At 31.9% G+C, this 13,055-nt stretch overlaps 1 protein-coding gene across 5 annotated transcripts; it reads right to left on the minus strand.

Annotated features, from left to right (window-relative positions):
• Positions 1-559: 559 nt before the first annotated feature.
• Positions 560-4,423, minus strand: LOC142538517 (uncharacterized). 5 transcript variants are annotated; one of them, XM_075643838.1, is made up of 8 exons: positions 3,970-4,420; positions 2,922-3,467; positions 2,648-2,834; positions 2,088-2,367; positions 1,866-1,973; positions 1,496-1,774; positions 1,205-1,348; positions 560-1,055 (listed from the first exon to the last, which is right to left on the minus strand). In XM_075643838.1, the coding sequence occupies exons 1-8, from the start codon at positions 4,250-4,252 to the stop codon at positions 849-851; spliced, it is 2,034 nt and encodes a 677-aa protein (XP_075499953.1). In that variant the 5' UTR covers positions 4,253-4,420; the 3' UTR covers positions 560-848. The 5 variants fall into 5 exon arrangements, with proteins under 5 accessions (XP_075499953.1, XP_075499956.1, XP_075499947.1 ...); XM_075643841.1 differs by having other exon boundaries at positions 2,256-2,367; positions 2,648-3,467; positions 3,970-4,423; XM_075643832.1 differs by having other exon boundaries at positions 2,648-3,467; positions 3,970-4,419.
• Between the last annotated feature and the right edge of the window lie 8,632 nt (positions 4,424-13,055).

Genomic DNA, 13,055 nt, shown 5'->3' on the forward strand with positions numbered 1-13,055 from the left:
TTTTTAAATTAAGTTTTTATATTTTCCAAAATTAATCTATTATTATCCTATATTTTAGCACAAAATTAAATAAGAGAATACATTTTAGATTCTAGAAATTGTTATAAACATCGCACATTTATATCTCTATCATTAATAGACAAGATTACCTTTAAACATTTTTTTTATATGATTTAAACTTTGTCACTGGCCTAACATAATGCGCACGACCACTAGCATCACTATAATACTAAATTTTATTAATGAAAATTTTATAAAGAGATTGAAGTATTTAACATTAATAATAATTAATAAAAGTAGCAATGATAAAAAAAAAAATTAATCAATTATATTATAAAATGTGGTTATCCAAAACAAATTTAAAGAATCTACCATTACAATTTTGATACGGTGTCCACTCATTATGTTCATCGTCACATAAATGGACACGATAGATGTCATATGGTCCATGTGGCAAAAACCTACCCGCCGATGCTACTAGACGAGTACTGATATCCAACTTTTTTTTCGCAAAGCTTATAAAAAGTCACGTTTATTATGACAAAAAATCACCACCACAGGAAGATATTGCACATTGTTCATTAAACTCAAATAGTATTTAACAAAATATGCAGGAAATATTGTATATGATCCATTACAATACCCCAAAAAACTTGTAACCCGCAACGACTATTAGCTTAGTAGCTGTATTTTTGGAACAAAAAACGAAAAAACCGAATCCTATGCAAACTATATACGAATATTTATGTACTAGATAAAATCGACGACGTCAAACGTCTGGATTGTTAATGTTAAGAAACATGGACATGGTATTCTTGAAAATGATCCCGGAATCATAAAGTCTTCCTTCAAGAAAATAATTGAACTCCGAAAGAATTGACCTGGTATGCATGGGAAAACCAAGGGTGCTCGAGTGCCTCTCTTGCCGTGGGGCGTCTCTTTGGATTGATTTGAAGCAAGAATTTCAAGAAATTAATGAGCCCAGGATCCGGAATCTGAAGGTGATCCTCTAGGGATGATTCCACGGGGAAAATGTACTCTACTTGGTCTGTCTCCTGGAACAAAATTTATATATTTACAAAGATAATGTAAGAAGAGTTAGTAAATTTTTCTTTTGATCGTTTTCGAGGGCAATTGCACCCATTTGCCCCTACTGAATTCCAGCATTTAAATCGGGAATTTGATCTATAAATAAAAAGTTTACCTCATTTAAGTAATACAGATCATATTCTTCGGTAAAAAACTTGTGTGTCTCCTGGCCCTTCTTCAACATGCTCACGTCGATTGGACCGAGCAACCCTATGATGCGTGCCAGAAGCATCACAACTCCTTCATTTGGAAAGAGTACCTACAATACTACTACAGTTTTATAATCCGCTTTTTTATTTTTCTCCTAAGTAAACCATTTAACTGCAGCTAACCGAATTATATTGTCACTGAAACATTTTCAAATTTTTTCCGAAAATTTTAAAAATAAATGCATCAATATGCGTACCTCCCCGGTACATAACTCAGCCAAAATGCAGCCAACAGACCACAAATCAATCTTTTGGTCATAAGGGAGGCCTAACATAACCTCGGGAGCCCTATAAGATCGAGATTGTACATACAAGGACAAGTTGTCTGTCTGAAAGCAGCTGCTGCCAAGGTCAATGATCTTTATCTCGCATCTTCGGTAACTTTTAATAAGTATATTTTCTGGCTTTAGATCACAGTGAATGATCCCTAAATCATGTAGATACGATACTGCCTCCAAACATTGTCGAGTTATGACCTGCAAATAAAACATGCAACCTTATTTATTTTTGCAAAAATATTTTTTAGTGAAATCAGATCAGATAGAAGAATTTTTCAACAAAATGAACCTGTAGACGATTCAACGTAAAATACGGGTCCCCACCGGATTCCCGATTATATTTCTGGAATTCATATAAGTTTGCGCGTAGAAGTTCAGTAACAATAAATAAATGTTCCTGCAACAGAAATTTAAACAGAAAATACAATAAGATCAACATATATCGAACTAACTTTCACACGGTTCAATTTTACAATTGAAGTAAGATATTAAACAATGTGTCATATACGACCTGATGGTAAAAGTAATCGTAAAGACGTAAAATATGGTGCTCATCAGCAGGATCATGCCTGTTAACAAACTTTAGAAGTTTGATCTCATCTAAGCTCTGATCAAAAAAGTCCTTGTCATTTTTTATGATTTTTAAGCAAACATCCATTCCCGAGTAAAGATCACGCGCCTGGATTACTTTGCTGAAAGCAGCAGATCCAAGATATTCAGTGACGTAGTATCTACCCGCTATGATATTATTCAGAACAACAGGTAGCTCCTTGTTTTCTTCGAACCCGGTCCTGTGAAATCGTGCAAGTTATGAAATAATGTATTACTACAAATTAAAATGCAAAAACAAACTCAAATCCTAGATTTAAAACAGATTAAAGTGATGATAACTCAATCAATGACATAAGCGGATCCAGGAATATTAATAAGGCGGCAATGTAAACTATAGTACAAAGAACTGTACAAAATACGCAAAACCTGAAATTCTGGGGACTTCACATATATACATTTTTAAAAGCTAATATGTTGCACATCAAAGTTGAAAAATAAACTTGAAAAACTATAATTCACCTGTTTTTTCTATGTATAATTCTTAGGTCGAATATCTCATAATCATCTTCCTTGTCGCCACACATCATAAGTTCATCTGATGGAGCGCCATCCTCTTCTTCTACTGCAGCTTGGAGTTCACGAGATTCTCCCGAAATTACATCATCTTCAATGTATTCAAAGTCTTCATTTCCATTGGATTGGCTATCTTTCCGAACAGAACAAAAATCAAGGGAATTAATGAAACCTCCAACAAAATCGTTAGTATTCCTTTCAGTCGAAATGTTAGTCACACCTGCCTCATGCTTTTCCTCTCGAGATTGTAGCTGGCTCTGATGTGCGTTGGCCGTGGTCAGATTTCCGAGGCCATAATATGTGGGACTACCAGCATAAGCCCTTCGCAACCTACTGCAGGAAGCACAGAGAGAAGCCGGACAATTATAATCATTGCAATGTTCTTCACACTTTTCTTCACTTTTCTCAAGCTGAAACAGTTCACCCAACTCATAATAATCTCTTTTAGCTTCATTTTTAAAGTATTCCCTCAAGTTTAAATTCCAAGCGCCCTCTCCAGACTCAACGTTATACCCGAATTTATCCTCGATATGTTCCCCTGTCTGGACCGTCATTATATACTTGTCCTCACTTGGATCACCCTCAAAATCCCCATCACCAAAAAGTGGTGGCATATCATAGTCTTCATCTTTCTCCTTATACCAGAACAGATCATTTTGCATATCAAAATCGGGGTAATCTCGAGCTGTACCAAACTGTGACAACCTGTCAGACGAAGCTTGAGATGTTGGTCGAGTAGTACGAATCCCATAAGGATTTGTAAATTCTGGAAAATAAGCAGCAGACGAAGAACAAAGAATCAAGAACAATGCCAAGCGCTAGCAACACACATAAAATCGATCCTACGAGTTCCCGACTAAATTAAAATATAACCAAGAACAACTAAATATTCCAATCGAAAATTTGGTTGATAAACTCTATAGCTTATTTTGGTAAGAAGCAACTAAATTACTGTGTGTAAAGAGATGCCATTACAAAAAAATGAATTTAAAACTGACACACAGTTAGCACATTTACTCACCAAAAATGGTATATACATCAAATTCTAACACAAAATCAACCAATCCCAGAAACAAAAGCAGTACATAGTAACCAAAAAGAACAAGCTTCAATCCCAGAAACTGATAAAGAAAGAGAGACAACAAAGAAATTAACGAATCCCATTTACCAAAAAATAAATGAATATAACAATTAATCAACTAGATAATTAAATAATAATATTTAAATTATTATGCAACAAGAAAAAAGGGAAGATCAAAAGTTAATACCAGAGGAGCATAATTCAGTAGTAGACGAACCCAAACTGACAAACTCATCATCAGACGAACCCTTCGAGCTCCCGCCGCCGCCGCCTCCACCAAACGGCAGCAGCCGAGAGGACGGAATCCTCAACGGCCGCGGCGGAGGTTCCATTGGGAATAAGAATTTCTCGAAATCAGAAGAGCCCAGGTGGGATTTGTCCCTGACATCCTCCATTAGAGCCGATTCACTCACTGATAGACCATTCTTCCTCAAGAATTCCAACACCGATTCGAATTTAACCTCTTCCATTGAAGCTAAAATGGAAAGTTGGACTCAAGAGAGAAGGAGCAGCAGGAGAAATAAAGAGAAATTCATGGGATTGGAGCGGGCTGCTGTCTGAAGGGTCAACAGTCGATTCTCTGCATGTTCCTTGTCTTTCACTTTCTCTATTTACATATATATGTATACGGTGTATGTAAAGGTGTAGACTGAGAAAGAACGTGTGTTTTGTGCGTAGCTGTGTGAGGGAGAAAGGTGTCGGTTTGTTAAGACAAGCGTAAAATAATATTTATTTGTATTTGAAATTATTAATTTCGAGAGTCAAATATCTCTCAAATTATTTTCTAGAAAAACTCGAACTCAAATTATTTTTCTAAATTATTTAGGAGTCATTCGTAAGTTTCAATATTTTTTTAAAATAATATAATTACTTATTGAATAAATATATTTCGATTTTTTTCCTAATAGCTCGTGAGCATGTTTGAATTTCAAGTCAAGCTCAAACCCTATGTTTTATTTGAATCCAACTAGAGCAAAACATATTAAAATTTTTGAACATGAATTTACTAATTCAAAGTCTTCGAATTTTGATATTATTCCACTCGATTTGATTCTCGTTTCCAACATTTAATTTGTGACGGAAAGAAATAAATTTTACCAAATTATAAATTGTCTAACTTCTTACTTTTCACATAAGTGAAGATTATTATATTAAATTCTTACTTATGATGGTCTTCGAGGGATGCTTTCTATACTAACGATAAGAATTAGATTGTTTTAAAAAATAAATTATAAGAATTAGATTAATTATTTTTCATAAAACGGTTAGGTATTATTTAAATATGTCAAATACAAAGTTTTTACAAGTTTGTTTTTTGAATAATCGCTTAGTAGCCCTTTTTCAATTTGATAATAATTTTTTTTTTTTTAAAAAATGAAATAGAAGTAGTCGCCCACTAATCTTCACGTTTAAGAGGACCATTTGTTTTTTTAAACATACAATGTAGTTATATTTTTTAGTATTATCTTAAATATAAAAGGCAAAAACTTGTGTGAGATGGTCTCACGGGTCGTATTTTGTGTGACGAATATCTTATTTGGGTCATCCACGAAAAAATATTACTTTTTATGCTAATAATATTAATTTTTATAGTGAATATCAGTAGGGTTGATCCGTCTCATAGATAAGATTCGTGAAACCGTCTCAAAAGAGACATACTCTAAATAAAATACATGACACATTCATCAATTAATTTATTTAGAATCATATATATAAATAAACTTGTAATGATAAAGTGATATTGTCTCCGAAAATAATTTTTATTTTACAACTAAAATCAATGAAATGCAAAGAAAGGGAAAATTGGAATTGAAAATGAAAATCAGTCAAATTTTTATTTTTATTTTATTTCAAGTTTTGGCATATTGGTGTATGGGGGGGTAAACGTTGTTTTCATACATTTATTTGCATAAATTTTAGGAAGAAAAAATAAATAAATTTGCCATCACGAAAAACGAAAATAAAAAATCTGAAAGTTTGACCATTTTTTTCCCGCAATTTGCTACGAATATAATTGAATTTTGTGCATCTTCTATCCTAAATATTCAACAAACGTGTGGGAATTTTATGCTTTTTTTGAATCAATCGAAGAATTTTTGGAAATATTCCTTTGTGATCCTTTGTTTTTCTATACCCGATTGATGGTCAGAATTTTGTATATAAATATCATTTTTTATTTTTGTTACTAAATCTCTTCTTCCAATTAAACGTTTGTTTTTCACAAAAAAAATATATATGATAATTGATGGTTAGAACGATAAAACTCGAATATTTTGTTGGGTACAATAATTGTCTCTGTTTGGTAGAGCGATCGAATCGTGGTACTTGAGCTGTTGTGCGGTTTAAAATATCTGTGTTACACCATTACTACTAGCTATAACTTTTGATAAAGCGACAAGCGCTCGGTCCTACAATAGTTATCAGAGCTAATGTCACAGGTTCAATTCTCATTGATTGCAAAGAGTACAATTATTGGGAGGGAGATTGTTGGGTGCAATAATTGTTCCTCCTTGGTAGAACGATCGAATCGTGGTGTTTGAGCTGTTGTGCGGTTTAAAAGATTTGAGTTGCACCATTACTACTAGCTATAGCTTTTGGTAAAGCGGCGAACGCTCGTTTCTACGTATCTTAAATCATATAACAACTCTTCTAACAGACATAATTGTTGTTCTATAACAATATCTCTTTCAATAAATAAACAATCTTTGTAATAAATGAAAATGTAACACTTGATATTTACTCCCATGTTAGTTACAATATCAAATATATGTCGTTTTAACAACAAAAGTTGTACCTAACGTAATTATTTTACGCGATTATTAAACTCAAATTTATGAAATGTTACTTAAGTCGGAATTATAGGTTATAGTTGGTCTCTTATAACTATGCTATTGAACGGAAAAGCGTCCGGTTTTACGATGATAAATTATTATTTCTAGATTGAGATCTATTAACAATAAATATTAATGATTAAAGTTGGTGCTCATGATTATGTTATTTTGTCCGAATATTTTGCCATCTATGTTCTTTTAATGACGTCACTACGTACCTAATAAGTATATTCACTAATTACAAATTTTATCATATAATTTAATAACTGATAGATTGTCATTTGCTACGACAAGGATTAAAAATTATGACACATGATTGTCAGCAATTCTTATGATTTCTGTATTTATCTACATATAACTATGTGAGCATTGTTCAGATGTGTCCATCTACTGAATGTGGTGAAAATATACATATAAGAATAGGTCTCTTGTAAGACGGTCTCACGAATCTTTATCTGTGAGACAGATCAACCCTATCGATATTCACTATAAAAAGTAATATTTTTAGCATAAAAAGTAATATTTTTGCATGGATAATCCAAATAAGAGATCTGTCTCACAAAATACGATCCCATGAGACAATCTCACACAAGTTTTTGCCTACATCTAATAGGTGGATGTCAACTTGAACGATTTCATATAGATATTCACAGTAAGTGTCGGGAGATCAAACTTATATACATATATATATATATATATATACTTAATAAATTACAACAAACCAGTTTTTTGTATTGAGATTAATTTTGACTATTTAAGAAAAAACCGTTCAATTTACATGACAATTTTTTGTAAGTTTTCCAATTACATAATCCAAAACTCGGATAGAGTTGTAAAAAAAAATTTCATATCGTCAATTATTGAGTTATACACAGGTTAAAATTAAAATTAAAACTAAATTTGGACACTCGTAAATTATTCATTTTAATCTTAGTGCAACATCTAGTCCACGTATCGATATTATGTCAACAATTCATGCACTGTATCAATGTTTTGAAGGAAAAAAAAAAACAAAAATATTATACAATAAAAAACCAAAGTATGCGCGCAAATGGTTTTGCTAACTTTTCCTTTCAAAAAAGTTAAAAAAGCCAACCACCAAAATTTTCAGAAATAAGACCAAATTAATTCTGCCGATGGCCTCACTGAAAAAATATTTATAATATTCTTTTATATAATTATTAGTTATTATTAAATATTAAAATAGGGAAAAAAGTGGCCTCCGTAAATAAACACAATAATTTTCCACCTCAACATGTAAACCTTCTCTCCGTCGGTCAGTTTCTCACAATAAATGTAGATAACTTTTGTGTTGGTAACATATATGATTGCTATCATGTTCACATATAAGATATAATAATTGTGACACAAACTTTAATAGAAGTTTTTATATAAATTAAAAATATTTACGATCTGTCGAGAGATTTCAAATTTTTTGATTTACTCAAATGGACAAATTAATTAAAGTGTATTTAAAATCTGTTTAAAATCAAATTCTGTTTATCTATCGTCCATCGATCCAAACACAATCTTTAAAATTGATGTTTGATCAGGGTCGGTTCTGGACTTGTGATGACTACTTAATTACAACGTAGTTGGGAGAGAGCTTGCTTAACACGAATAAACGTAAAATATGGACTTTAATTATGTCACATAATAATCCTTTAATTACGTTATGTATTGTTTAATTATTAGAAGTCTTCCACTATAATATGCAATTATTAGCTCCAAAGAAACTATTAGTATTAACAAAAAAAGAAGAAGAAGAAGCTGGGGACCATGCATTATTGTGTAATCGACCCAAAATAAAATAAAAAATAAAAATAGCAAGTGTAGTAGAAGTTTATAATTGATACAAATATCATAATTTCAAAATCAAATATGAAAATCCCTAAAAAAAAAAATTCAAAAATGAACAAACGAGAAAGAACGTATATAAGACAAATCTGAAACAAACTAATTTAAAAGATTAAAATTACAATTTTCTAAAGTATATATTGCAAATAAAAAAAATTCTAATGTTTTAATAAAATATAAATCCTATTAACATAGGATGGAGAGAACTTGTCAAGAAAGACTAGGAGGTTTTGACCCCTGAACCTTGGATCCTTATATTTCACCTCTACTTGGTCTCACCTGTGGTCTAAATCGGAGAATATTAGCCAAAACCCTAGTAGTGTAAAAATATAAACCGCTCCAAATAGGAGAGATATATGTATTCGATCTCACGTTAGAGTGAAACTTTCAATCCGTTGTAATAATAATAATAAAAGTGATTCTACATGTACATCCATATTTGTACATCAATTTGTACAATACAAAAAATTCAATGCAAAAATTGATCAATTTGTCAAAATCTCACTGTATATTGAATACAAAATCTCGCGATATAATGGTTGTAAATATCGCTGTAATGCTATATTGGTTGTACATTTAGTATTAATCTAATAATAATAAAAAAGATAACTTTAGGTCCTATATTATTTTCTTAGGTTTTATGAGGCCGTTGGATATTAAATTTGGACATAATAAGTGTTCGGTCATCTTAGAAATGATTTAAAATGTTAACCAACACCTTAGTCAACATAGAATATATGGAGATGAAGAAAATAAATTGATTTTTTGGAGTTCCAAAATGAATGATAATCTTGTGAAAATATAACAAATTTTCAACTTTCCAAACAGCTTTTAGTTGGTGTTATCACATAGTATACTCGTGAGTCTCAAATCTAGCATGTGAATATACTAAAGAAAACCAAATACTTCAACCACTGTTGAAAATTAATTATCTCATCCTTACTTACAAGTCATTTAACCGTAATTAATAACTAATCATCGACGCACACACGTCGTGTTTACATAACATTAATAAAAAAAATATTTCATCGTCGTATTATACAATAGCAGTCGTACCATGAAACCGTCATAGTTTTTATACAACACTCAAAGTTTAGTTAAATAATCAGAGATACACTAAAAAAACACATATACGTACTTCACAAATTAAACAAAACAAGCATACAAATAATTAAATTTGCAAAAGAGATGAGCTTTTGGTACGTCCCTCGTGCTTCAAGCTATAGAGTTGGTAATAAGTCGATCTTCGTCCTTGTAATAATATGATTGAGTTTTTGTGGTGAAACCTACTTTTCATAGGAACATGAATGATTGATTATATATATCCCTTGGGAAATAAATTATTTTTGAGACCATCCTTTTCCCTTTATGTCCACCTTTTCCTACGTGAGTATGTCTCTTGTGAGACGGTCTCACGTATTTTTATCTGTAAGTCGGGTCAATTATACCGATATTCACAATAAAAAATAATACTCTTAGCATAAAAAGTAATATTTTTTCATGGATGACCCAAATAAGATATCCGTCTCACAAAATACGACACGTGAGACCGTGTCACACAAATTTTTGTCTTTCTACTGTGAGGAAGGAAGGGTCGAGAATAAAGTTGATTCGTAGTGCTTTTTGTATAAAATTTTGTTGGAGGGTCGAAGCACAATCTTTTGATTTTGGTAATTCAAAAATTTTGGCTTTCATTTTTAGATTATTTGGATGGAGGAAGAAAACTATATTATATATATACATACAAAGTATGTGCTACTCACAAAATTTTCTCGAGTTTTTTTTTTATCCGTCTCTTGACATTTACAAAATTTTATGTTATTTGGATAGAACATTTCTAATTCCAATAATTGCCTCTAAATGTTAAATTTCGATTATTTATATAATAATTGAAAAAGGTACAATTAATTGTCCATCTAATTCTTACCTAAACTTGATGTTCCTTGTCTCTTTTCAACATCTTATAACAATTCTTGGTTGTTGAGGTTGATGTTCCTTTTGTGAAGTTTTTTCTTCATGTTTTATTAAGTCAAAATGACTAAAATAGGTGATGGGGCCATCTCAAGTTATAATTTAAAATATTTTGAATATTGACAAAATATGATCATTTAAAGTTCGGCCGTGAATTTAAAATAGGATAGTTGGTGGAGACCGTCACCACTTCGACAAATTCGTTTTTCAATTCCATCTTTGAATTTTCGACAATGTAACTTCAAGAATATGATATTTTTTATTGTTCGCTTTTTTTAAACTCTTTTATGAAGTTGGTTTTTAATATCTTTGTTTTTTTAAAAGATGCTCTTCAGTGCGTACTAGGTAAATTTTCGAGTTAACACAATAACTTGCAAACAATATTAATCAAGTATAATGGACTAAGCAAAATATATGTGACATATTCGCTCACGAAAATGTTGGTAAATAAAATGAAGACCAATTATAAAAAAACTCACCTACTCAGCTGCTCCATCAACTCACCCATCTTGCAGGCGTTACAGTTGATATTGTTGATATGTCACGTGTTGACGTGTCCGAATCCATTGCAGCATTAAACAACTCGTGCAACATAGTCTCGGCCCAAAATTAAACGTGTATTCAAAGAGATGTAGTGTAGATAAATTGTACGAGTTCATATATGCAACCATCAAGGATTTTATCTAACCGACGTGAGATAACTAACATTGAAAAAGTTGACCACCCAAAACCACGGATTCTTGCCAAATCGGTGGTTGTACTCGTGATGGGAGAGTAAGGTCCATGTTGTAAAACAAACCCAATTTTAATTTAGTTATCCATTAATTTTACTTACGTTGTAACAATGTATGAACAATAGGATTTTAAACGAGGTTTGATAAAACCAAATCCTCTTGACAACACCTGATACGGTTCATTCGATACTATCTTTGTGGGCACTGCCCTGATCTATTCACATTTTGCTATGTGTGAATGATTTTTTTTTTAAAAAAAATTGACCAACCTGCTCAAATCCAAACAAAAAATACTTGTCACGTGTCATCCATCGACTGGTTCAAGGCAATGCCCTTACAGTCAGCGTCGACCAAACCACCAGATACGAATACTCCACTAAATTAGGAAGTAGTAAGAAGATATTTTCTCTTTATAACTGTGACACAAAATCTCGAACTTGATTGATCATTAACTAATTCTGAAGATTCCTCGAAATTGCGGTCAAGTTCTTCATTGCTATTCTAACGGCTCGAATAATACCTCCAAAGAGGCCGAGATGTCCTCTTTCGAATACCCCACCTTCATCTACCCAAATCTATGTAAAGTCGTTGACTCGTTGTCTTCTGAAAACTCACTGCTCTCGGACGATAAATTTTGGGCACAGTCGAAACTCTCACAAATCAGATAACAAAAACCACAATAAAATTTTCTCAGTTTAGTGAATGATATTTACGTGCATGGCCAACAAGACTTCTGGTGGAAGTAAATAAAGACCATCGATATGTCTCACGATATGAACATCTCAGATCTCTCCCAACTTTTTGTGCCTTCTAGAAATCTTGATTATAAATATATGACAAATGTAATGTATTATTGACACATCCCATGTATGAGTCACATATCCATGACAGTGTTGCATGTATGATGAGTTCACTCGGGATTGTGATAGCATATTATGATGTTGTGCATTCCTGTTGTATCGTTGTAGTATGGATGAAGATGAGCCATGATGGCAGTTCGGTAATACATCATAATATTCATCACATATTTAGACCAGAACGATTTAGCTGTAGTTATGACATGACTTTCTTCTGTATGTTATTGCTAGAACATTGTTCCAGTTGTATCATACTATTTATTGGCTCATGTTATCCATTTGTATTGAGCTCAATTTCATGCTTTACTTATTCATTCATATATATACATATACGTATTATTTATGTATGATTTATGTTTATTATCATTGATATTTAACTGTTTCATACCGGAATCATAATATTAGTTTTTACTAGGGACTGTTGTGGCTGTTCTTGGGCACATGATAGGGGGTCACCAAAGTAGTTTTCAACACCAGACGAAAGGTCCGCCAGTGGAGCTCATGATCGAGCTTGGGTTGTGTTGGGTCTTGTTTATGCAATTAAATGATTATAATTTCAATGTATTTTATTATAAACTATTGTCTGTGTTTTTCGGGATGTCTTTTTCGGGATGTCTTATTTACGAGGTGTGGAGTCTGCCGAAATGAGTTCAAAGATCGGCAAAGACACTTATTAAAGTTTGTTGATTTGATGGAATGCCGATTCAGACAAATGCGCTTCTTCTGTTATGTTTTACTATAACATCATAAAAACTAGATATGTTCCAACATTAAATACGAAGAGTGAAATTAAGACTCTACATATCAAAAAAATTTAAAGAACATAATCATATTATTATTTTTGTTAACTTGTAATGAATAAAAATAAAATTTCATAAAATGTGTGACTTGAGGTAAAGATGGATTGTAATGGCAAAAAACATAAAGCATATCAATATATGATTTATTGCCAAAGAAACAAAAATATTGAGTATTCATGTGATTCCACTTTGGCCAGAATCAAAAGAAACAAACTTATGTCAC

The sequence above is a fragment of the Primulina tabacum genome, chromosome 1 (assembly GCF_025594145.1).
Source record: "Primulina tabacum isolate GXHZ01 chromosome 1, ASM2559414v2, whole genome shotgun sequence".
NCBI lineage: Eukaryota > Viridiplantae > Streptophyta > Magnoliopsida > Lamiales > Gesneriaceae > Primulina > Primulina tabacum.